The sequence below is a fragment of the Babylonia areolata genome, chromosome 27 (genome assembly GCF_041734735.1).
Source record: "Babylonia areolata isolate BAREFJ2019XMU chromosome 27, ASM4173473v1, whole genome shotgun sequence".
In the NCBI taxonomy this organism is placed as follows: domain Eukaryota; kingdom Metazoa; phylum Mollusca; class Gastropoda; order Neogastropoda; family Buccinidae; genus Babylonia; species Babylonia areolata.
In genome coordinates this window covers 7,187,125-7,214,624 of record NC_134902.1, presented here as the reverse complement: position 1 = coordinate 7,214,624, position 27,500 = coordinate 7,187,125, and the positions used below count along the sequence as shown (strand labels likewise).

Here is a 27,500-nt window from a genome sequence, read left to right as displayed (position 1 = left end):
ACACAGTTGTGCTGCGTATATTCACATTTTGACATCAGAACAAACCAGAACACATTTATTTTTTTAACTGCTGCTTTCCTCCTTGTTTGTGCTCAGTTTATCATGTCGCCCCTGACATCTTTGCAATGTTAAAAAAGAGAAATAGAACCAGAGTTATATCATTCTTGAACACAGCTTCACCTCTGCAAGTGCCAAGTTCTTCAGAACCAGAATTATCTGTTGTGTCCTCTTGAGAGAATGAAACAACGCAGAAGAATTTGAAATTACCAAAAAAAAACGAGGCGGAAATATCACATTGATAAAGTAAAACAGAAGGATTTTGAATTATCAAAACACGACAGAAAGATTTCACATTAGTAAAGTAAAAACAAGAATTTTTAAATCAACAAATCAAGGGTGAATGATTTCACATCAATAGAATGAAAAGTTTGAAATCAACAACGCAAGGCCAAACATTCTTGCATGGATGAAGCTGAAGAATTTTAAATTAAAGCAAGGCAGAAAGGCATTAATGAAATGAAACAGGATTGTTCTGTAAAGTGTCGTTATCGTAAAGGTACTGAGCAGTATGAGTTAGTCTCTGCACAAGATTCAGTGCTATATAAATACACTTAGCAGCAGCAGTAGTAGTAGTAGTGGGAGTACTTTCAAACCCTACAATTATAATTGCATGTAGACATAATTATTCATTGATGCTCTTATGCATGTCTTTATGCTGGTATACATATATGTATGCATGCAGTGACATTTCACAAACACTGTGTTAATTCTTGTGCATATTTTCCTCTTTCACACTGGCAGTTTTGCATCACAAAGCCAATGCTGTTTCAGAAGACGTGGATCTGCGGTACCCATCCACTTCCATATGAAACACAGTGGATGACTGAGCCATGCTCACTTTGCACTGACGGCATGCTCACTCATGCACATATGTATGCACACAAACATGCAGGCATGTACACACCACACATGCAGTAACCAGGAGAGAGAGCAGATGCACAATTGTTGTTGTGGTGAATGATCCCCCAAGACAGGCAGGTGTCTGCTGTGTTGTCAGGGATGGCACAAGCTTACAGTTGGGCCAGCAGCAAAGTGAGAGCTGTATGATCAATGGCTTCTCCACAGCAGTGGGAATTCACTTACAGCTTAGTCTTTTGTGAAGGACTATGATTCGAGATAGCAAGATTGCACTGGTTCTTAGTGCAGCAGCTTTGGGGGCTAGTTGGCATAATTATGTAAGCATGGACTCTCTGAAAGAAAAACTGGTATCACCACCAACAGGGCAGCGATGCACCCACACTGAGCAGCTGGAGCAAATCTTTTGCAAAACTAGATATAGGCAGGCTGGTTTCCTCCCACCTACTATCCGGGATTGGAACGCCTTTCCCCAGAGAGCTGTGGAGGCTAGCTCAGTCGACACCTTTGTGTCGATGGTCTCCGAGATATAAATACCAGAATATACCCTTTTTTTTTCTTCTTTTTTTGTGTGAAGAAACCTATGTAGACCTAAATCATATCTTCCGCAGACCCCCTTTTATTCAGTGATAGAATAGTCCAGTATTGACTGTGGTCACTTTACGGAAGGAAGGAAGGCCTCTTGGGATAATCCCCATGCCAACCGCCCTGAAACCAATGGTCGGCAGAGTGGGGATGTAACTTAGGCTGAGCAAGACACTCTCCACCATAATCAAATTCTTGACCAGATAGTGGGGACAGCTGTTGCCTCCTCTGCTGCTCTGATGGTCACAGTCCGACACGACTGACTGCCACACAGGGATGGTGATGGCCCATAAGAGTGTGGACTCTGCGTTCAGAACCCAGCAAAACCAGACACCACAAAACAAACAATAATTCCACCTTGAAAGTGAATAAAAAGAGAAGTGGCCCGTTCATCTTTTCCAGACATCCTAGTTCCTGTCTACCTGATGGGTCCCCCCCTAAACCGAGAGGACCCACAAAGGGAAGAGGGGAAGTGCTACAGATTGTTGGGGGTCCTGGAAAAGGATCAAATCCCAGTTACGTGCTGAAGTGTCCACTTCATAATAATATCTAGTCATCAGCCCCATCCACATGTTACATGCAGCTTCTGTTCAAACATGTGTGTGTGTGAGAGAGAGAGAGTGAGAGAGATAGAGATAGAGAGAGTGCGTATGTGTGTGTGTATGTGAGAGAGAGAGAGAGAGAGAGAGAGTGTGTGTGTGTGCTTGTGTGCAGTGCGTGCGTGTGTGAGTATGCACAAGTTTTTAGATTGATATGCACTTGTATGTATCCTAATTTCTACAGTGTCTGTGTTTGTGTTTGATTTTTGATTTATGTTCGTACCTTGTTATGTACTATCCCCCCCCCGCCCCCCCCCCCCTCCAATATTCCTTGTGACCCCGGTACACTTGGTAATAAAGACATATTCTGAGGGGGGTGGGGGGGGGGGAGAAAGACTGTGGAGTTTGGAAAGTAATGGAAAGAGAAAGGAGACACTAGTTTCTGTACTCTTTAGATGGGAGTTCATTCCCTGCCATGTGCCGAAGTGTCCACTTGATAAAGGCGAGAGAGAGAGAGATTCAGTTTCAAATATTTCATTCATTTAAGGCCTTAGCTCCACAGAGAGAGAGTGAGAGAGAGAGAGAGAGAGAGATTCAAACTCAGTTTAATGTACTTCAGCCATAAAGCATACATACACATGGAGGAGGGAGTTGGTAATCCAACTTTGAGTTTACAGAATATGTAGTGACATTACTTAAAACACACTATTTACGAGTTGAAAAATCCATTTCACCATTTTCCTTATTGTTTGACTATAGGGATGAAAGTGGCCGAATGGATAAGACGCTTATCCACCAATACAGTGTGTGTGAGGGTCTGGGTTCAAACCCGCTGTCGCCCTTTCTCCAAAGTTTTGACTGGAAAATCAGACTTAGTGTCTAGTCATTTGGATGAGATGATAAACTGAGGCCCAGCGTTTGCAGCATGCACTTAGCGCATTGAAAAAGAACCCATGGCAACAAAAGTGTTAATTGTCCTCTGGCACAATTCTGTAAAAGTCCACTTTGTTAGGTACACATATTTGATTCATAAAACGTGAACAGTTAGCACACTATCCTGAAGCTCATCCAAAAATTCATGGACAGAAATCATGATTTTGGTGAGTTGAAGGGCAGCTAAGAATAGACGAGAATGTGACTACCCCTGGGATCGTTAAAATCCTCAAATAAGCCGCATCATTGTATAAGCCGCAGAGGTTGAAGCTGGAGTAAAAAGTCGCGGCTTACAGACCAAACTTTACGGTATATGCCTGCACTCAAAGCCTAAGCGTGTTGGGTTATGCTGCTGTCAAGGCATCTGCCTGGCAGATGTGTAGTGTATACAATTATATGGATTTGTCTGAATGCAGTGACATCTTGAGAAACTGAAACTTGACTACAAAACTGATTTCATCATTTTTCATACTGTTTGACGATAAAAGTCAGCATACTGCACAGAAAGAGGGACAGAGAGACAGGGGAGAGAAGCTGAGTGACAGACAGACAGGGGAGAGAAGCTGAGTGACAGACAGACAGGGGAGAGAAGCTGAGTGACAGACAGACAGGGGAGAGAAGCTGAGTGACAGACAGACAGACAGACAGGGGAGAGAAGCTGAGTGACAGACAGACAGACAGGGGAGAGAAGCTGAGTGACAGACAGACAGACAGGGGAGAGAAGCTGAGTGACAGACAGACAGGGGAGAGAAGCTGAGTGACAGACAGAGTGACAGACAGGGGAGAGAAGCTGAGTGACAGACAGACAGGGGAGAGAAGCTGAGTGACAGACAGACAGGGGAGAGAAGCTGAGTGACAGACAGACAGACAGGGGAGAGAAGCTGAGTGACAGACAGACAGGGGAGAGAAGCTGAGTGACAGACAGACAGACAGGGGAGAGAAGCTGAGTGACAGACAGACAGACAGGGGAGAGAAGCTGAGTGACAGACAGACAGACAGGGGAGAGAAGCTGAGTGACAGACAGACAGGGGAGAGAAACTGAGTGACAGACAGGGGAGAGAAGCTGAGTGACAGACAGACAGACAGACAGACAGAGAGGGAGACCGAGAACGATTGAGAAAGACCAGAAGAGACAGAGAGCACCCCGACACCAGAAGCAGTCGGTCACACAAAGTGGGCAGGCGGGTCACGTGCCCAGGTTTGGCCGTTCCTGCCGCAAATTCACCACCACCACCACCACCACCACCCCACCCACCCCTACCCACCCCTCCACCACACCACCGCTTGATTTGCCGCATGCAAGGGGACACAGGCAACTCCACAGCGGCAAGCTGCTGCAAAATTGATGCCCTTAGCTGGTTTAGGGAGGAAGGACCTTGGATAGTTAAGGCGGAAGGACCTTGGCTGGTTTAGAGGGAAGGGGTGAGGAGGGAAGGGAGTGGGAGGGGGTGACAGAATGGTTGGGGGTCGGGGGAGTGTAGGGGGGAGGGGGTGCGGGGGGGGGGGGGGGAAGGTGTGTAATGAGGAAAGAGGTGAAGGCCTTTAGGAGACAGGACCCCAGGGAAGGGAAACGAAATGGTCCGCGTTTAATTCTGGATCGGGACCTGTTGTGATGGGTATTTTACGTTGATTAACTTTTTCTCCTTCTCCCCCCTGTCACCTCCCCCCCCCCCTTTTTTTTTGGTGGGGGAGGGGGGAAGAGGGTTGGGGGGGGATGCCATGCATCATTAAAACTGGAGAATATTGCACAGTGTATAATTATTTTGCCCCTTCTGCGGACGCCCATGCACATCCAAGCTGGGGCTTCGTAGCCACATGCGAGTCCACATCAAACAAGAATGAGAAGTGCACGTACAGATGTCATCATCGGACAAGGCAGACTACACCGAGAAGCATTAGTTTGGGTGAGAAAGACTGAAACCGGTGTTCAGCTGTGTTCTAAGTTACAATATAGGCACTTTAGCTGAGTGGGTAAAGCGTTGGACTTTCACTTTGAAGGTCTTGGGTTTGAGTCTCGGTTACGGAGCCTGTTGCGTAAAGGGTGGACATTTTCCTGATCTCCCAGGTAGATATTTGCGGACCTGCTAGTGTCTGAGCTCCCTTCGTGTGTATGCACGCAGAATATCAGATACGCACGTTTAAGATCCTGTAATCCATGTCAGCGTTCTGTGGGTTGTGGAACAAGAACATACCCAGCATGCACACCTCCTAAAACAGACTATGGCTGCCTACATGGCCATGGTCATTCACGTAAAACTTGACAAGTCCTGTATGAGAATATAATTGCTTGACTGAAACCCGATTGAATGACACAGTAAATAAATGATGAGTGCCCAGTGGCAGCCGTCAGTCGGCTCTACCCTGGCAGGCAGCCTGTTGAGCAAATGACGCCGTGTAAGTAAAGCTCACAGAACTTGGTCTTTGACCGAGGATAGGCACTGTACAAGTTTTCATATCATCATCATTATCATCACCACAGCAGACCTGTATAGTATATCTAATTGGTTTCTATGCTTTGCTAAAGAAGAAAAGAAGAAAAAAAAAAGAATAATGAACAGGGGGTAACCAGGGAGGGATATAATAGGGAGAAGAAAAAAAAAAAAGAATTAGCAGGGGGTAAGTGCCAGGCAGGGCATAATAGGGGGGGAAAATAATGAGCAGGGTAAGTGCCAGGCAGGGCATACTAGGGGGGAAATAATGAGCAGGGTAAGTGCAGGGGAGGGCATAATAAGGGAAGAATAATGAGCAGGGTAAGTGCCAGTTAGGGCATAATAGGGGGGAAATAATGAGCAGGGTAAGTGCAGGGGAGGGCGTACTAGGAGGAAAAATAATGAGCAGGGTAAGTGCAGGGGAGGGCATAATAGGGGGAAAAATAATGAGCAGGGTAAGTGCAGGGGAGGGCATAATAGGGGGGAAAAATAATGAGCAGGGTAAGTGCAGGGGAGGGCATAATAGGGGGAAAAATAATGAGCAGGGTAAGTGCAGGGGAGGGCATAATAGGGGGAAAAATAATGAGCAGGGTAAGTGCCAGGCAGGGCATAATAGCGGGAAATAATGAGCAGGGTAAGTGCAGGGGAGGGCATAATAGGGGGGAAAATAATGAGCAGGGTAAGTGCCAGGCAGGGCATAATAGCGGGAAATAATGAGCAGGGTAAGTGCAGGGGAGGGCATAATAGGGGAAAAATAATGAGCAGGGTAAGTGCAGGGGAGGGCATAATAGGGGGAAAAATAATGAGCAGGGTAAGTGCCAGTTAGGGCATAATAGGGGGGAAATAATGAGCAGGGTAAGTGCAGGGGAGGGCATAATAGGGGAAAAATAATGAGCAGGGTAAATGCAGGGGAGGGCATGATAGGGGGGAAAATAATGAGCAGGGTAAGTGCAGGGGAGGGCATGATAGGGGGAAAAATAATGAGCAGGGTAAGTGCAGGGGAGGGCATAATAGGGGGGAAAATAATGAGCAGGGTAAGTGCAGGGGAGGGCATGATAGGGGGAAAAATAATGAGCAGGGTAAGTGCAGGGGAGGGCATAATAGGGGGAAAAATAATGAGCAGGGTAAGTGCAGGGGAGGGCATAATAGGGGGGGGAATAATGAGCAGGGTAAGTGCAGGGGAGGGCATGATAGGGGGGAAAATAATGAGCAGGGTAAGTGTCGGGGAGGGTATAATAGGGGAAAAATCATGAGCAGGGTAAATGCAGGGCAGGGCATAATAGGGGGAAAAATAATGAGCAGGGTAAGTGCAGGGGAGGGCATAATAGGGGGAAAAATAATGAGCAGGGTAAGTGCAGGGGAGGGCGTACTAGGAGGAAAAATAATGAGCAGGGGACAAGGCCCAAGGGAGGCCCTGGAGGCCTCAGTGAAGAATTGAGGTTGTCAGTGTTGAGGCCTCAAACATATTTTCTGGTGCTTCATCTCACTGTGAAGATTGTGTGTGTGTGTGTGTGTGTGTGTGTGTGTGTGTGTGTCCCTCAGCCATACAGTTGAGATGCCTGTCATCGACACAGCTGACATAATCTTTAAATGTTTGGTCCTCCTGCGTGGCAATGTCGATACATGTAAACACACTGGCTTGTAATTTGTATAACAGTACTTCAGATAGTTTGTGACACAGAGCCAACTCCAAATGCTACGTTTATTGTTCTTGTTTCATCAGGTTACAAATGGTTTCAGCGGTTCAGAGCCTTCAGTATCAGTGTCAGTAGCTCAAGGAGGTGTCACTGCGCTTGGTCAAATCCATATACGCTACACCACATCTGCCAAGCAGATGCCTGACCAGCAGCGTAACCCAACGCACTTAGGCCTTGAGGGAAAAAAATTAATTAAATTAAAAAAATAATAATAATAAAATAACCAAAAGAAAAAAAAAAGAAAAATACATAATTAATCCTACTGCTACTAATAATAATATTTATAAGGTGAAAATCTTGATGAAGTCGACTCTGAGCGCACAAGAAAAAAAAAGAGAGAGAAAAAAAGACAACAATGATGATAAATAAGCAAATAAATGTAAAACATGCAGACACACATTCACACACACACACACACACACACACACACACACACACACACACATGCATAACAGATATGCAAGAAACATGCAGTTTCACACATATGAAAGCACAATCAAATACACATAAACATACATGAGCCCCAACACGCACACACACACACACACGCACACACACACACACCAGCCTTTGCTGGACAAAACACCGTGGCGGATACGTCTTTTTTTGTGTGTGGTTATTTGTCGGTACATATGTTATTTAAATCTCTCAAGCATGCTGGTCGTGATGAGATCTTGAAAGTTTCCGTTTCAGTTTGAAATCAAGTTTAATGCCCCACCTAAAATAAGCTAGGAAAATTGGATTGTGGCCGACAAGATCGTGTGAGGAGTACAACACAAAACTAACGTTCACTGTCAGTTACCAACACAAATGGCGTCCACTGCCTCGATTTGATGGAAGTGACTGTTGGTTGGTTGGTTGGTTGGTTGGTGTGTCCCTTTTCTCCCAGATCTAACTAATATGATAATGCTTGGTTAGGTTTTGTCACCATTTTTTCCCTGCTTGAATTAAGCAGAGTCGTTATCCCCCCTACCCCCCAAATAAGGTCCCTAACCCCCTCCCTCCCCCCTCTCACCTCCTCCTTTCCTCCCCCCATCACCCTCTCAAGCACCCCCCGCCCCCCTCCCTTTTCTCTCCCCCTCTCTCATTCTTCCCCTGTGACCCCACCTCCACCACCCCCACCCGACCCCCCAACAACCCATCATCTCTCTCATTCCTAGTTGCCCCAGTGGGGTATGCTGATCGGGGAAAACGAAAAATGCCTGAGACACGGGGAAATGGAAAATGCTTGAGACGGTAGAGTATCGCCCAGTGAGAATCCCTGTTTCTTGGGGGTTTTCCCAAGCACATTTGGGTTTTTTGGTGGTTGTTTTTTGTTTTTTGTTTTTTTTTTCTTCTTTTTTTTCTTCTTTGTTTCTTTTCCTGCAGTATCCCTGTTTCGTGGTTGCAGGGGGTGGGGGTAGGGGTGGGGGGAGGGGGGAGGGGGGGTCTTATGACTGGTTTCTTCTTTAGCACTGTTCATGTTTCTTGGAGGAGGGGGGAGGAGAATGTGTGTGGGTGTGGGGGGGGGGGGGCGGGGTCACTGACTTGTCTCTTCTTTTCTTGCAGTGTCTGCATATGTTTCAGAAAGGGTGAGGGGGTGGGGGGTCAGGCAGAGGGGGGGGGGTCAGGCAGAGGGGGTGGTCGGGGGGGAAGGGAGGGAGGGGTAGGGGGTTACTGGATTGTTTTTTTGTTTGTTTGTTGTTGTTTTTTTTGGTTTGTTTGTTGGTTTTTTTGTTTGTTGGTTTTTGGTTTGTTTGTTGGTTTTTTTGTTGTTGTTTTTTGGTTTGTTTGTTGGTTTTTTTGTTGTTGTTTTTTGGTTTGTTTGTTGGTTTTTGGTTTGTTTGTTGGTTTTTTTGTTGTTGTTTTTTGGTTTGTTTGTTGGTTTTTTTGTTTGTTGGTTTTTTTTGGTTTGTTTGTTGGTTTTTTTGTTGTTGTTTTTTGGTTTGTTTGTTGGTTTTTTTTTGGTTTGTTTGTTGGTTTTTTTGTTGTTGGTTTTTTTGGTGCAGTGTTCTGTATCATGTGGTCATTTGTTGCTGACGGTTTGTTTGTTTTTTGTTGCTGTGTGTGTGTGTGTGTGTGTGTCAGTGTGTGTGTGTGTGTGTGCCAGTGTGTGTGTCAGTGTGTGTGTGTGTGTGTGTGTGTGTGTGTGTGTGTGTGTCAGTGTGTGTGTCAGTGTGTGTGTGTGTGTGTGTTCTCTGCCTCCCTGTCCAGACATATGACTGCATGTAACAGCACCCCTAGTTTTCTGATTGCAAGTTGATTGGGTTTCCTTCTTGAACTGGGATGCCATGGTGAAGAAGTGGTTTTTGTTGTTGTTGTTTTTTCTTTCTTTTTTTTTTTTTTACATGACTCTGTGTCTCTGTCTGTCTTTCTGTCTGTCTGTCTCCCTCCCTCTCTCTTACCAGTGTGCTTTTGATAGGTGATGAAGTAAGAATAAGTTCACTAGCGAAATTTATCGTCCTAGCTTGGGATTGTCGGAAAAAGAAAATATCTTTGGGAGCCTTATAGTTATCAAAAAGACACTGTTACCCTGATGCCAGTTCCACAGTTTATAATTCTGAATGACTTTGTAGAAAGTTGGATGGACGAGCTTTTTTTTTATTTTCCTTTTTTAATCTTAACAATATGTTGTATATTATGATTTTGTTGTTGTTGTTTGTCATTGATTTTGTTTTTACTCATAGCAATGTGTCAATTTCTCTGTAAACCATCGTTATTCTTTTGTTCATACATTGTCCCCCTTGCCAAAGGAGAGTATTGTCAGTGGCAGTAAAACAATGTCTGTCTGTCTGTCTGTCTGTCTGTCTGTCTCTCTCTCTCTCTCTCTCTCTCTCTCGACAACAATGATGAAAGTTAGAATTAATTTACTGTGCACAAGAAGCACTTTTGTGCTACAGGTTTAAGTTAGTATGTATTTTACATTTTGTTGTCGCTGTGTAATCATATTGTGTACTTTTGACCTCTTTCTAGGGGCCGGAGGCCTGGAGATTAAAATTTTGTTCTTGTTCTTGTTCTTGTCCCCCCCCCCTCTCTCTCTCTCTCTCTCTCTCTCTCTCTTTTCTCTTGTCTTGTCTTGTCTCTCTCTCTCTTGTAACACAAGGCCACACTTGAAAAGAATGATTCTTCAAAATGCTTGCTGCTTGAAAATGATTTCATTTTAGTTTTCAGCACCACTCCCAGAGGCATTTTCAGCCAGCTTGATTTCAGAGATTGTTTATTGTAACCTGATGGAAAGGGAGATAAATGATTTGGGGCGAGACGCCACTAAGGGAGATGGTAATTCTTCTCCTTCTTCTTCTTCTTCTTCTCCTCCTTCTTCACCTCCTCCTCCTTCTTCTCCTTGTTCCCCTCCTCCTCCTCCTTCTTCTCCTCCTCCTCCTTCTCATCCTCCTCCTTCTTCTTCTTCGTCTTCTTCTTCTCCTTCTTCTTCTTCTCCTCCTCCCCCTTCTTCTCCTTCTCCTTCTTCTCCTCCTCCTCCTCCTTCTCATCCTCCTCCTCCTTCTTCTTCTTCTTCTTCTTCTTCTCCTTCTTCTTCTTCTTCTTCTTCTTCTTCTTCTTCTTCTTCTTCTCCTTCTTCTTCTTCTCCTCCTCCCCCTTCTTCTCCTTCTCCTTCTTCTTCTCCTCCTCCTCCTTCTCATCCTCCTCCTCCTTCTTCTTCTTCTCCGTCTCCTTCTTCTTCTTCTCCTCCTCCTCCTTCTTCTTCTTCTCCTTTTCCTCCTCCTCCTGCTCCTTCTCCTCCTTCTTCTTCTCCGTCTCCTTCTTCTTCTTCTCCTCCTCCTCCTCCTTGTCCTATTTCTTCTCCTTCTTCTCCTGCTCCTCCTCCTCCTTCTTTTTCTTCTCCTCCTCCTCCTCCTCCTTCTTCTTCTTCTTCTTCTTCTCCTCCTGCTCCTGCTCCTCCTCCTCCTCGAGCTATCTGTGCACCACACAGAAGAATTGTTCACCAGATTCCTCCAGGTCTGCTGGTTGTGTGTCAGAGCCTGGTGCTCTGCGAATGGTCTTCCCGCCCATTCTTCAGTGTTGCCTGTCCACTTGCATGGTATTTACAGCGTGTGTGTGATAGAAGTGAAGGTGTACATGGTTGTTGTAGAGTGAAGGTGTACATGGCTGGTGTTACTCTTGTTACAGCTGCTGCCACTACCATGGAGGGAAATCAGCAGTTGAGAGATTCGTATCCTTTTTGTGTGCGTGTGTGTGTGTGTGTTCATAAAGTCTGGTTATTAGTGTAATATGGTGTAGTTGGTGGAGACTGTGTGTGTGAGAGAGAGAGAGAGTGAGTGTGTATGTGTGTGTGTCTGTATAAAGTATGGTAGTAGTGTAATGTGATGCAGTTGTGTTGCGGGCAGTGTGTCATGTTGGGGGCAATGTGTTGGGGGCAGTGTGTCGTGTTGGGGGTCGTGGGGGGCAGTGTGTTGGGGGCAGTGAATTGTGTTGGGGGCAGTGTGTCGTGTTGGGAGCAGTGTGTATTGTGTTGTCAGTGACAGTATATCGTGTTTGGGGCAGTGTGTGTCATATTGGCGGCAGTGTGTTGTTTTGTTAGCTAGTGTATTGTGTTAAGAGCAATGTGTGTCGTGTTGTTGGGGGCAGTTAGTGTCATATTGGGGGGCATTGTGTTGTGTTGTTGGGGGCAGTGTGTGTCATATTGGAAGTGGTGTGTGTTGTGTTATTGGGGGCAGTGTGTGTTGCATTGTTAGCGACAGTGTGTTGTGTTGGGGGCAGTGTGTGTCGTGTTGTTGGGGGTAGCATGTCTCATATTGGAGGCAGTGAGTGCTGTGTTGTTGGAGGCAGCGTGTGTTGCATTGTTAGCGACAGTGTGTTGTGTTGGGGGCAGTGTGTGTCGTGTTGTTGGGGGTAGCATGTCTCATATTGGAGGCAGTGAGTGCTGTGTTGTTGGAGGCAGCATGTGTTGCATTGTTAGCGACAGTGTGTCAAGTTAGGGGCAGTGTGTTGGTGAGAGTGTGTCGTGTTGAGAGCAGTGTGTTGTGTTGAGAGCAGTGTGTGGGGTTGAGAGCAGTGTGTGGTGTTGAGAGCGGTGTGTTGTGTTGAGAGCGGTGTGTTGTGTTGAGAGCGGTGTGTCGTGTTGAGAGCGGTGTGTCGTGTTGTTGTGTTGAGAGCAGTGTGTCGTGTTGAGAGCAGTGTGTCGTGTTGAGAGCGGTGTGTCGTGTTGAGAGCAGTGTGTCGTGGTGATGAGAGCAGTGTGTCGTGTTGAGAGCAGTGTGTCGTGTTGAGAGCAGAGTGTCGTGGTCAGAGCAGTGTGTCGTGGTGAGAGCAGTGTGTCGTGGTGAGAGCAGTGTGTCGTGGTGAGAGCAGTGTGTCGTGTTGAGAGCAGTGTGTCGTGGTGAGAGCAGTGTGTCGTGTTGCGGTGAGGTCCTTGACGGTGGGTCAGCTGGCTGCTGGAGCAGTTTGAGGACGCCCAGCCTGACGAACAGGGCCTGCTGCAGGAGAACCAGGTCATCTCCCTCATGAGGAACATCAACAGCACCATCACCACCGCCGTCATCTGCCAGAAACTGAAGGTAAGGCTGACGGGTTGTTGTCAGCATCATCAATTTCATCATCATCACCACCATCATCATCATCATCACCACCATCATCATCATCAACATCACCATCACCATCTCTCTCATGAGGAACATCAACAACACCATCACCACCGCCGTCATCTGCCAGAAACTGAAGGTAAGGCTGATGTGTTGTTGTCAGCATCATCATCATCATCATCATCAGCATCATCATCATCTTCATCATCATCATCACCATCATCACCACCATCACCATCATCATCATTGTCATCACCATTACCATCACCATTGCCCTCATGAGGATCATTGACAACACCATCACCACCGCCGTCATCTGCCAGAAACTGAAGGTAAGGCTGATGTATCGCCGTCATCATCGTCTTCATCATCATCATCATCATCATCATCACCATCATCATCATCATCATCATCATCATCATGATCATCTCTCATGAGGAACATCAACAGCACCATCACCACCGCCGTCATCTGCCAGGAACTGAAGGTAAGGCTGATGTGTTGTTGTCATTGTCTTCAGACTTCTTCATCATCATCATCATCATCGTCATCATCATCACCAATGACAGGAGACATTGTTCTGAGAGGAGAAGAGCAAAGCGCTGTGTGGGGGATACAGACAGTACAGCAAAGCGCCGTGTGGGGGATACAGACAGTACAGCAAAGCACCGTGTGGGGGATACAGACAGTACAGCAAAGCACCGTGTGGGGGATACAGACAGGGAGTACAGCAAAGCGCCGTGTGGGGGATACAGACAGGGAGTACAGCAAAGCGCTGTGTGGGGGATACAGACAGTACAGCAAAGCGCTGTGTGGGGGATACAGACAGGGAGTACAGCAAAGCGCTGTGTGGGGGATACAGACAGTACAGCAAAGCGCTGTGTGGGGGATACAGACAGGGAGTACAGCAAAGCGCTGTGTGGGGGATACAGACAGGGAGTACAGCAAAGCGCTGTGTGGGGGATACAGACAGGGAGTACAGCAAAGCGCTGTGTGGGGGATACAGACAGGGAGTACAGCAAAGCGCCGTGTGGGGGATACAGACAGTACAGCAAAGCACCGTGTGGGGGATACAGACAGGGAGTACAGCAAAGCGCCGTGTGGGGGATACAGACAGACAGTACAGCAAAGCGCTGTGTGGGGGATACAGACAGACAGTACAGCAAAGCGCCGTGTGGGGGATACAGACAGTACAGCAAAGCACCGTGTGGGGGATACAGACAGACAGTACAGCAAAGCACCGTGTGGGGGATACAGACAGTACAGCAAAGCGCTGTGTGGGGGATACAGACAGGGAGTACAGCAAAGCGCTGTGTGGGGGATACAGACAGGGAGTACAGCAAAGCACCGTGTGGGGGATACAGACAGACAGTACAGCAAAGCGCTGTGTGGGGGATACAGACAGGGAGTACAGCAAAGCGCTGTGTGGGGGATACAGACAGTACAGCAAAGCGCTGTGTGGGGGATACAGACAGACAGTACAGCAAAGCGCTGTGTGGGGGATACAGACAGTACAGCAAAGCACCGTGTGGGGGATACAGACAGGGAGTACAGCAAAGCGCTGTGTGGGGGATACAGACAGGGAGTACAGCAAAGCGCTGTGTGGGGGATACAGACAGTACAGCAAAGCACTGTGTGGGGGATACAGACAGGGAGTACAGCAAAGCGCTGTGTGAGGGATACAGACAGGGAGTACAGCAAAGCGCCGTGTGGGGGATACAGACAGTACAGCAAAGCGCTGTGTGGGGGATACAGACAGGGAGTACAGCAAAGCGCCGTGTGGGGGATACAGACAGGGAGTACAGCACTGTGTGGGGGATACAGACAGGGAGTACAGCACTGTGTGGGGGATACAGACAGGGAGTACAGCACTGTGTGGGGGATACAGACAGGGAGTACAGCACTGTGTGGGGGATACAGACAGGGAGTACAGCACTGTGTGGGGGATACAGACAGGGAGTACAGCACTGTGTGGGGGATACAGACAGGGAGTACAGCAAAGCGCTGTGTGGGGGATACAGACAGTACAGCAAAGCGCCGTGTGGGGGATACAGACAGGGAGTACAGCAAAGCGCTGTGTGGGGGATACAGACAGTACAGCAAAGCGCCGTGTGGGGGATACAGACAGGGAGTAAAGCAGGATGAAAAAGAGGGCAGTGGAAGAGAATTGTGTTGAAAATAAAAAGATAAATGGGTTTGGGTTTGTTTGTTTTGTTTGTTTTTTTTTTACATTCCTTGTGAATGAATTCAATAACACAAAAGACCTGTGATTTTTTTTGTTCTTATTCTTCTGTCAATGATATAGAGATCTGGGTTTAACCAGTCATCTGATGTTGTGTGTGTGTGTTTGTGTGTGTGTGTGTATTTGCATGTGTGTGCTTGTGTGCAGGAAATGGAAATGAAGCGAGCAGATGGCAAGCGAGGTCGTCTAAACAGTGGCGAGTTCATCTCTCTCTTCAAAGAAATCTCCACCCGACCAGAAATTTACTTCTTATTAGTACGGTAAGTAATAATAATAATAATAATAATAATGGATACTTATATAGCACACTATCCAGAAATCTGCTCTAGGTGCTGTACGAAAATGCTTTTGTTAACACAAAACATTACATCAATGCTACATACACACACCAAAATGTGACTACACACACGCACGCACGCACGCACGCACGCACAAAATATCTATCTATATTGTGTTGGGGTGGTGTATACAGGTGTATACATATATATGCACACAACACAACACACACACACACACACACACACACACACACACACACACATTATCTATCAATATTGTGTCGGGGTGGTGTATACAGGTGTATACATATATATGCACACAACACAACACACACACACACACACACACACACACACACACACACACACACACATACACACACACACATTATCTATCAATATTGTGTCGGGGTGGTGTATACAGGTGTATACATATATATGCACACAACACAACACACACACACACACACACACACACACACACACACACACACATCTATCTTTATTGTGTCGGGGTGGTGTATACAGGTGTATACATATATATGCACGCACACACGCGCGCATGCACACGCACACACACACACACACACACGCACGCACGCACGCACGCACGCACGCACGCACGCGCACACACACACACACATACACACACACGCACACACTCTGTATATTTCTGGAAGAAACTCCTCAGTCTTTCCCTCAGCACAACTGACTGGGTTGGGTCCAGGTATGCAAGCAATACAGATTACCTGTCCACTGACGATCTGCTGCTGTTTTTGGAGGCCGAGCAAGGGGTGAGTGGCCCGCTTTGTTTTTGGTGGTTGTTTGTTTTGGGTTTTTTTTGGGGGGGTTGTTTGTTTTGCCTTTCCCCCTCCTTCCTACACTGTTTCTTACATGTGTGTGTGTGTGTGTGTGGATAGTAGGGGGCATTAAGTCCGAAAAACAGGTGAAAGCTGCACTTCGTGATAAAAACATTCTGTTTGGTTTTTCTTATTCCTTATTCATTTGTGGTTCATTTAAGCAAGGGATCCACCTTATCAATGCACCGGAAGTGGGTGTGGTCGGCGTCTAAAGTAGGTCACTGAGTTCAAAACAAATGACACTTATTTTCTCGGTTATTTCGTTTTCTTACCCAATTTCACAAGTGGAAATGTCCAGAATGTGGTCTCCGAATGTTAATTATGCTGTTATGTACTTGCTATGTTATGTAAATGTCTTCAGGGGTGTTTCGTGACAAAAATAATAAAGATAAAATAAAAATAGAAAATAGGTCACAATGTCAGTGATGCTAACTGGTCGTTGTTTAATCTCAATGTGCACTGTTATGTTGCTCATACACTTTAAAGAACATGTACATATTTTTCATCTTTCTCTGGGCTACTTGTACCCTAAACAATATATATATGTATATATATATATATATATATATATATATATATATATATATATATATATATATATATATATATATATATATATATATATAAAACAGCAACAACAAAAATTAAACATAAACAAAAAAAAGAAGGGGGAGGGGAAAAAAGATGTGTCTAGATCTTTGGGTGCCGTTTATGACAGCAACTAAGCCTCTTTTTGAATTTCTTCTGCTATGAGTTGATATTTTGCAAAGTACTTCAGTCTCTTAAGATATGACATTGATGAAACTGATATAGCAGCTCAACAATCACCTTTGTTTCAACAATCTCATCCACCCATTTCAGTCTGCCTATCGTGCTGACCACAGCACCGAAACCGCTCTCCTCCACATCCTGAATAACCTACTGCTAGCGTCCGACTCAGGACAGATCTCCCTTCTCACTCTTCTCGACTTGTCAGCCGCCTTTGACACGATAGACCATTCAATCCTTCTTTCCCGTCTTCATTTTACATTTGGTATCAACGGCACTGTTCTAAACTGGTTCAAATCTTATCTCACTGATCGATTCCAGTCTGTCATTGTTGATAATTTCCAGTCTGAACCCGTTAAAATTGAACATGGAGTCCCACAGGGATGTTTTAGGCCCAGTGCTCGTCACACTGTACACTGCTCCTCTCGCTGAAATTATCAACCGCCATAATGTCAGTCATCATTCTTATGCTGATGACACTCAACTCCTGAAGAGTGATACACCTGAAAAACTGTTGTCGCTCTTGCAAGAAACATCTAACTGCTTCCTGGATATTCAAAATTGGATGACTCTAAATAAGTTACAGTTGAACGCGGACAAAACTGAAGCAATGATCATAGGAACTAAACAAAAACTCTCTTCCATTACAACTAATACTATCAAACTTGGCAGTACATCCATCCCTCTGTCCAGTTCAGTCAGGAACCTCGGCGTTGTCCTTAACAACACACTGTCCATGCAAACATTTATCAGCGCTATATAAATACCATTATTATTATTATTATTATTTATTATATACTTGTAATTAAAGAAAATCAATCGTAAATCTGTGAATGTAAGTATAATCAAGATCGATCAGCTCTGCCAATTTCCAGAGGCACCACACGCATGTCTAAAACATTTTTGCTTGGATACGTTTTTAATTCATATCAAGCATTCACCAAAAACCGCAAACATATAGTATATGCTCAATTCGCTTGTTTTGCCTTTCATTCAGCACTGACAGACAATATCGTACTAGATTCAATGTGGAGAAGAATGATTGTAGAATAGTAAAATCCTTCTCATTCTCATAAGGGTAAAGAGTGCTTCCAAGGAAGGGTGGTGGGTCTTGTCGCTGATGCCTGACTGCCTTCTGTCCTGCAGTCCTTTACAGCAGTCCGATGTGGGAGGATAAGGAGAAATTTTAATATACCGTTGCGCACACTGGTGACTGTAATTTCACATTTCACTTTTTTTCTTGCCCAGGGCATACACAGATTGGTCCAATGACTCCATGCTGCCCTGGATGCTCCACCGCAGGTTGCACGACGTCCATTACATGTTTTGTCATTGCGATTCAGTGCACATTTTCTGATAGCATGGCCAATGTTGCTAGTATGTCTGTCCAGATACTCATGACGTGCAGCATGGAAGTCTGACCAGGAAAGTGTACCAGTGGCGATCTCATGTTCATCTTCAATGACACCTTTGCAGTGACTTTCTTATTTGATTTTTGCCTCTTGACTCCTTCTGGACCATAGGGATGCAACAGTACTCCAGCGGACTCGGTTTTTGGCTGCTCTCTTCAGCCGGGCCTATGTCCATCCGGCTGTGCCTTCATCTCATCCTCCAAGCTTCTTTTCCAGGTCTGCTTTGGTCAGCCAGCTCGCCTCCTGTCTTGTGGTGTCGTCTGGAGGCTTTCGAAGGGTATTGCTATCCAGCCCCATTTCCTCTTCCTGATCTCCTCACTAATGGGCACCTGGTTGGTTCTTCTCCAGAGGCAGGCATTTGATACTGTCTCTGGTCATCTGATCATTTGAAACATGGTGCAGGCATCTATTGATGAAGGCCAGTCGTTCGCTTGTGTTCGTCTTGGTTGTTCGCCATGTTTCAGAGCCACACGAGAGGACTCCTTAACGTTGATGTTGAAGATCCTCAGTTTGGTGTGAGTGGAAAGAGATATAGAGTTCCAAATTGGCTGCAGGGTGTTTAAGGCATGCCTCGCTTTGTTGATGCGGTTCTTGATGTCTTCATCCGCCCCTCCGGCCTTGCTCACTACGCTGACACCTTTGCAGTACACCAACCATTCACTTTCAGTGTTGCGCGTCTTGCTTTCAAGTCTGACGGCTGGTTTTGCACTGACGTTACATGGTGGTATTTAGACATCTTTGGAGGTCAGAGCAACTGGATGCACTTTTGTGTAGGTGACAGAGGGGGGGTGGGGGGGGGGGGCATTATTTCCATTCTGGCTGACACCGATTGCTGAACTAGGGGTGTGAAGTGCATAATTGCATCTGCGTCTTCATGCTTATTCTGCATCAAATATCCCATGGAAGGTGTTTCCCGCTGTTGTCAATCTTGTGAGGTGTGGTCAATTTTATCGACCGCTCCAACTATGTAAATGTTTGTCATCATTCTTGGCGGAAGAACTACACCGTCTGTTTCAAATTTTTGCTATATACTGTTTGCAATATCTGTTGAAATAGACAACACATGCTTGTATGAGATTCCAAGGCCAAGGCTATGAAGGATTTCAACCAGCCCTAGCTTTCTTGTCTGACAATGAACTTAAAGGCTAGTAGATTAGGAATGATGTCTGTGTCCTGTTGCGCTGCATATGTGATGTTGCTTTTAATGATTTTTTGCATTTATATGCAATTATCTGTGATATACTGACAACAGTTTGAATCTGGTGTGGAGTGGTTAATTCTTCAGTGGAATCTGGCCCACTGGTCATCATGCTGATGGGCGCCTTTAAGGTGAAATGTATACAATTTTCTTGACATTCTGTGGATGAATTTGACATTGAATGAACTATCTGGCTACAACAGATCACTTCTAATCAGCTCAGCGGTTTTTGCCAGATGTGAGGCTTCTGAATCATAACTGCTCGTTTCTTGATGGTGTCACCGAGGTTTTTGTCAAACATTAGGACACTTCTCTGCTTTGTAAAGTGGCAATGGGGTCTGGAAGAGCTGTGCGAAGTTTATGTTTGATACGTGATGAATGCACTTCAGTTTGCTCGATTCCTGATTGTGCCAGTCCATACGTGTATATTCTACACAACTGAGACATATCATCGTCCATGTCTTTATTTTTCTCTCGTGAGTTTGCATTTGACGGATTGTCAGCACGTCTATAGAGTTAAATGAGCATGTGTATGGTACACATCTATTGTTACCATGTCCCCTGAAGCAAATTTAACTAAAAGACTTTTATCCTGAAGCTCTTCTGCACAGTTTCTCATCTTGTAATCAAGTCCTAAGTCCAGCTCCTTGCAGTATACCCTGATCACTGTTTAAAAAATGCATTAATTTATTCGCATGAATACCAAACATGTTTCTTGTTTTCACAGGACTAGCACTGGATTTGAAATTCTTATATATATATATATATATATATATATATATATATATATATATATATATATATATATATATATATGCTCCCAGTCTCCTTTTAGAGGTTGTCCCTGCTTTCCTCTGTTCTACATCTCTTCTGCCACTTAGAAAAATGTAGAAACATTGCTTCATATCCATCTCCTTCATCAAAGACAGATCAACAGAATTGGGCAATGTCCTAATCTTTTAAAATCGGCAAGGGTTTCAGTAACATAGGCGTAACCAGCACATTCTCGCTTGGTTGGGCAGATCAAAGTTTCTTGTGATGCTGTTTGACATAACGCACAAAGATTCCAGTTGATTTCCACCACGTCTTCAGTCATCGACCTGGACTGTGGCGGATCACAGCAACCACATACTTGTCTGCATTGACATGACATAACTCTCTGAGAACAAAGCAAGACAGTTGTGGCGAGCTCATTTCTTTAAGTTTCAATTTCACATTGTTTAGAACCCTGTCGACTGTGAAGGCCTCTTCAGGGCTATATGCTCTAATCATACGAAAAAATCAATTTAAGCATACTTCGTTACAGAATATGCAATCTACAGGGTTGTCAATAGCTACCATTAAGTCCGTAAATTAATTAGGTCATTTTGTCTTGTACAAACTAAATAATCCCTTTTTAATTTTCTTCTCTCTCTCTCTCTCTCTCTCTCTGTGTGTGTGTGTGTGTGTGTGTGTGTGTGTGTGTGTGTGTGTGTGTGTGTGTGTGTGTGTGTGTGTGTGTGTGTGTGTGTGATTCTTTCTTTCGTTATTTATTAATTTATCTATTTATTAATTTATTTATTCACTTTTTTTGTTAACTGTACAGTTACAGTTATATAATACTTTCATCTAAAAATTAAACGCAGTAGCAATACCCTATTGTTGATTACCACACTTCAATAGCAGATTTTTTTTAATGATTTTTTTTTTTTTTTTTTAAAGAAAGAAAGAAAAAGGCATAACACCTTCGTTTTAAAAATCTAACTTTTGTCGCTAAGGATTGCCGTACTTCAGTTTCTGGTCTGCCATGGGCGATGAAAACAACCAAACCAGCGCAGTGCGCGCGATGCGCCAGTCTCTGAAATAGGGAAGGTGCTGACAGCTGCGGGTCAGGCCGGGGTCACGCCACATCCCGCCTTGCTAAATACTATGGTGTCCCATTCGCGTGTGAGTGGTATAAATGGTCTTCGTAATTAATTTTAATTAATTTTTACGCTTGCCACAAGCCACTGGAAAAGTGGATCCCTCGCTTAATGGGTTCATTAGGACTTATTGTACATGTATGTCAATTATTATATTTTTATCACAAAGTGCAGGATTTATATTTAATGCCCCCTACTAGGAGGGGTGTTTGGGGGTGGGGGAGTTGTGTGTGTGTGTGGGTAGTGTAGTGTGTGTGTGGGGGTAGTGTGGTGTGTGTGTGTGCGAGTAGGTGTGTATGGTAAGTGTGTGTGTGTGTGGTGAGCAGATGTGTGTGTGTGTGTGTGTGTGGTGTAGTGTGTGTGTGAGGAGGTGTGTATGGTAAGGGTGTGTGTGTGAGTGTGCATGTGTGTGTGTGCGTGAATATGGTGAGAGGATGTGTGTGTTTGTGTGTGTGTGTGTGTACATGTATGTGTGTGTGTGTGTGTGTGTGTGGAGGGGTGTTTGGGGGTGGGGGAGTTGTGTGGGTAGTGTAGTGTGTGTGTGTGTGAGTAGGTGTGTATGGTAAGTGTGTGTGTGTGTGGTGAGCAGATGTGTGTGTGTGTGTGTGTGTGGTGTAGTGTGTGTGTGAGGAGGTGTGTATGGTAAGGGTGTGTGTGTGAGTGTGCATGTGTGTGTGTGCGTGAATATGGTGAGAGGATGTGTGTGTTTGTGTGTGTGTGTGTGTACATGTATGTGTGTGTGTGTGTGTGTGTGGTGAGCAGATGTGTGTGTGTGTGTGTGTGTGCATGTCTGTGTGTGTTTGTGTGTGTGTGTGTGTTCGTTCGTTCTTTTGCTTAACTTCTATCCACATTTGTGATTTTAGATGAAAATCCATCATCTTCCCCACACCCCCCACATGCTTTAAATCATCACTACTTTCCCTGTTCCTCTCTCCTCAACTAGCATTAAAAATAAAAAGAATGTAAGCGAAATAAAACAAGCGAACTTGTCAGCCAGTAGAATTACAACACAGAGCCAGTATGGTTCCAAATTAAACTCTGAACTATATGTTGATTGTCATATGAAAGATTTGGAATGGCAGCAGATGGAACTGTGTGTGTGTGAGAGAGAGGAGAGACAAGGACAAGGACAAATTTTTTTATTGGCAAATAGCGTTTTACAGCTCTAGTGCCAAGGGGGATTATTCAGCTTATTTTAGTAGACGAAAAGAAAAAGTAAAACGAAAAATAAGGGGAAATAACAAGCAAATAAGTACATATTCATAAACACATAAACACTCATACATTCACACCCACAACATTAATACAACATATTCCATATTACTCATGCATAATACTAAGTAATTAATTCGAACATATGATCATCCGACTTTGCAGCCGAGCCTCTTTTGGTTATTTACCAATCTAAATTGAGTTATGGATCTTATATTTTATTCTGCATTATGTTTCTATTATGTTAAAACGATCGTTCGGTTAATCTTTTCCTTCGAATGTTGTATGCTTCTACAATATATTTCGCGAGTGAAAATAGAATGTCTTCATTATCTGATGAAAGGATAGCTACTAGAGAGAGAGAGAGAGAGAGAACACTGAACACTGAACACTGAACACTTTAATGTCAATAGCTTTACAGCCCTAATGACATGGGGGTTCATAATACAAATAACAACATGCATCAATAGTAATAATATTGATGAAAACCAAAACCAAAACGAAATCAATCAATCTGTGCAACAAAGTGCAGTTCGACCATCCATTCAAAGTAATGGCATGTAGAGAGAAATAAAAAAAAACATATATAAATGTATAACATAATATTTTCCATATGAGAGTGACAACACAGATTTCACTTTTCACAATGAGCAACACCTGATACTATTTTATTATTGTTGAGTTTTTTTTCGTCGCATGTTATTCGCTTCTGCAATATATTTTGCAAGTGACTGTAGTGAAGTTTCCTGATTTAAATTAAGCACTCCAAAAATATCTTCATACTTTGCTGAATTTGTTTTAAATACAACACATTTTTCTCGAATATCGTCATAAGCTTTACAACTAAACAAAAAATGTAACTCATCCTCCCTTGAATGCCCGCACATCGGACAAGGGGAGAGTAACGAGGGCTCAGTCTGAAACCACTTTTCATAAGCATTCAAACCAATCGTTCTCGTTCTAAATCTGGCGAGACTTGTTCGGTGCCACTTGTTTGTCACGACTGTGATATATTTTTCTGTTTGAAATATACTTTTAAAACTATAAAACCATCTATATTTCTCAGTGCTTTCCATTTTACCGTGCCAATTCTGTTTATATGAAGCAATTAGCCTATCTTTGAATTCTGAAACAAATCCTTCTACACATCCAACTCCCTGACACATCCACACAATCCCAAATCCATTTACAGTTAATGTCTTCTTTACAAAATATACCCAGTTTTCCTTCCCTCTCTCATGTTCATTTACTAACATTTCATACGCCTGCTTACATAATCTCGATGTGGGTAGCCTTATTAATTTTAACCAATATTTTATACATTTCACACATGATTTAATGTATAATGGGTATCTACCACTTTCTCCATATAATACAGTATTTGAAGCATGTAATGGAACATTTAAAAAACGTTTAATAGCTAATGTATGTACTTTTTCTAAATCTTTGTTATCAGAAAGTCCCCAAATTTCGGCACTGTATGTTATCATTGGTTCTATTTGAGTATCAAAAAGTTTCCAAAATATATATGAATCTATCGAGCCTAACTTACGTAAACACCTTAAGATTTCTATAACCCCCTTCTTCCCCTTTCTACAAATTTCTGCTACTGTCCTTGTCAAACTCAGCTTAGTTGTAAAAATCATACCAAGATACTTATAAGCATTAGTTACCTTCACTTCATCAGTTCCATAGTGCCATTTTTCATATCTAGATAAGTAACCACCTTTTCTAAACACAACTACATTTGTTTTCTCAAGATTAACTTTTAAAAATAATCTATCTGCTTCTTGCTTTAATATGTTCAGCTGATTTTGAAGTCCTATGGCCGTGTCAGACAAAAGAATTACATCATCTGCAAATAACATGAGAAACAGTTCAACAGCCCCAGGGATCATTTGAATCCCATGTCTTCCTTTTTTCGTTATCTCTCCTGCCAGTTCATTAATAAAGAACGAAAACATCATAGGGCTCAACAGACATCCTTGTTTTACGCCACGTGGGCACTCAAATACATCTGAATATACACCCTTCTCACGTACACACGCTAAAACTGCATCATATACACCACGCAGTGCCATATAAAGCTTACCATCAACACCAGTTTTACGTAACACATTCCATAAACTATTTCGATTCACAGAGTCGAAGGCCTTCTGAAAATCTACAAAAGCAACATACAATTTTCTATTTTTTAATAAATGTGTTTGTACAATTGCATACAATGTGAAAATGTGGTCAATGGTGCTGTAACCTGATCGAAATCCAGCTTGCTCTTCAATAATCTTTTCTTCTCGTTCAGCCCATTTAGTTAATCTTCTATTTAAAATGTAAGTGTAAACTTTACTAATGATACTTGTAAGTGCAACTCCACGGTAATTATCTGGAATATTTGGGTCTCCCTTTTTGTGAATAGGTATGATAATCGATTTTGCCCAATCTGTTGGAAAGATTCCATCATTGAAACATCTGTTAAATAAAAGCACCAGAAAATCAACAATATCTGTATTTGCCTGCTTTAACATTTCACTCAATATTTTATCTGGGCCTGCACTTTTACCTGGTTTTAAATTGTTTATGCTATCAATTACTTCTTGCCTGCTAATTGGGTCATTAAAACAAGGTTCTTCAAAATCACCAACCTCCTCTACTACCTCATCTTCTGTTTCAGTATTAGCATTACCTACAAATACACTAGAAAAATGGTCATACCATTGCTGAGCACTAATATTATTATAAACAGAGAGAGAGAGAGAGAGAGAGAGAGTGAGTGAGTGAATGCCATGGAATGTACGGTGGAGAAAGTCAACAACATCGCAGCTATGAACGTGCATGCATGCATGTAAGTGTGACAGAGACAGAGGAATAGCTCACGATCTTCGCCACTCTTCGTCATTTCAATCTTTTAAAACCGGTCTGAAAACACATCTTTTTGAAAACGCCTATCTGTAGACCTTCCATCCCTTTCCAATGACATTTCAGTTATAATCCATGCAGACTCCTCACATGCATGCATGTGTGTGAGACTAAGAAACGTAATAGGCATAGTCTTTGAATGCTTTGTACATGTGTGTGTGTGTGTGTGTGTGGGTGGGTGGATGTGTGTGTGTTTTATGTTTATTGTGAAGCGCTTTGAGTTCCGTTTCAGGGAGGAAAGCGCTCAACGAGTATCAGTTATTATTGTTATTATTATTAAATATGTGGGCTAGCCAAGACAAGAGAGAGAGATATAGATATGTGACTTCCATATGCATGACAAGTCTATAAAAAGCACTGCTGCATCATCAATAATTTAATGGACTGTCTGTGTAGTACTCATCGGAAAGACTTCATCTATTTTCATCAGGACAGAAGCACATCCACATTTACTGGCAATCAGAGGGCTACGACTGTCGCCTAATTGAGCCAAGAATAGAGCATTCTCCATGGGTCTTCTTCTCCATACAACGGCAGCTTTTTCCTCATCAGGCCTGTTCAGCAAATGACATGTTAAAAATAGCTTCCTGGTTGCTATTCCCACAAACCAACAAAAAGAAAAAAGGAGAAAAAAAAAGAGAAGAAGATAAAAATGCTCACAAAGAAAGATGCCTCAGACGGAAGCAGCTCGGTCAGATTACAGCCTTCCATTCTCTTTGGAAGCAGGGGGCTTTTAACGACGGTTAGCCTGATTTGAGTGCCGGTGTCTGTGATGAAAGGTTTCTGTAAGGAAGGAGCAAACAGCAGCTTGGAGGGATTAAATGGCGGCGTTCAGTCACGCAGTCAATTTGGTGTGTTGTGTTTGGGGGTGTGGGGGTGGGGGTGGGGTTTGACCGTGTTCACTGATTGATTGGCCGGGCTGGTCGGGCAAGGTAATACTGCTGCTGACAGTCATTAGAGTATTAAGCCGTCTCCCAATGCTGCAGTGATGACCTCTTCAGTCTTTGTTGTCGGTTCAGGGGTTTTTACTTAAATGGGGGGGTGGGGGGGGTGTTGAGCTTTTGAGCGGTCACCATTGGGGAGGATGCGGTGGGTAAGGAGAGTGGAGAGGCTGACCTCATTCCTACCTGTCCACTGACGGCTGTGTACCTCTCAGGGCTGACAGGCCGGTGCAGCAGCCTGTTTGTTCCCCCCCCCCGAGGTCACGTCTGGCCTGCCCAGGTTAAACCCCAGGGTCTGTGTAGATGTAGAACAGCACCTGGAATGCCCCCCTCCCCCAGGGGGTAAACTTCAACCAGTCAGAGCTGGGGACCCCCTGCCCCCAGCTGGATTTCACCGCTCCCCTTGTGAAGGATGTAGGGGTCATTCCAGGTGTGGTGAACTCTCTCCACCCCGCAGTGACATGCCTGCCACAACTCCCCGGGGCCAGCACTGCAGGAGGCTGCTGCAGTAAAAAGTTTGGTTGTTCACTAGAACGGGTTGACGGGTGCAATAGCCGAGTGGTTAAGGCGGTTGGACTTTCAATCTGAGGGTCCCAGGTTTGAATCACGGTGACAGCGCCTGGTGGGTTAAGGGTGGAGATTTTTTCCGATCTCCCAGGTCAACATATGTGCAGACCTGCTAGTGCCTGAACCCCCTTCGTGTGTATATGCAAGCAGAAGATCAAATACGCATGTTAAAGATCCTGTAATCCATGTCAGAGTTCGGTGGGTTATGGAAACAAGAACATATCCAGCATGCACACCCCTGAAAGCGGAGTATGGCTGCCTACATGGTGGGGTAAAAACGGTCATACACGTAAAATCCCACTCGTGTGCATACGAGTGAACGTGGGAGTTGCAGCCCACGAACACAGAAGAAGAAGAAGAAGAACAGCGAAAATCAAATGGTTGTTGATTTCATCAGTCCAACAAAGCTTCAGTTTCCTGCTTCTGGAATCCGTAAACAGCTCAGTTTAGAATGCCAGCAGTACCAAGTAAGAATAAACGAAATCAGAATAGTGTATTGGTACGAGAATTCTCACACCAGGTCTGCAGGGGAAGTTATCAAGGTATGAGTTGACTCGTACCTGGAGCAGGAGTTAAAATCAATACAGG

At 44.2% G+C, this 27,500-nt stretch overlaps 1 protein-coding gene across 1 annotated transcript in view; it reads left to right on the top strand.

Annotated features, from left to right (window-relative positions):
* Positions 1–27,500, top strand: part of LOC143301575 (inactive phospholipase C-like protein 1) — a 222,128-nt gene that overhangs the window by 151,003 nt on the left and 43,625 nt on the right. Inside the window, exons 4-7 of the mRNA XM_076615957.1 lie at positions 11,206–11,248; positions 12,464–12,593; positions 15,007–15,119; positions 15,865–15,931. Coding sequence (XP_076472072.1) covers positions 11,206–11,248; positions 12,464–12,593; positions 15,007–15,119; positions 15,865–15,931 — 353 coding nt within the window. The remainder of the gene's footprint in view (positions 1–11,205; positions 11,249–12,463; positions 12,594–15,006; positions 15,120–15,864; positions 15,932–27,500) is intronic.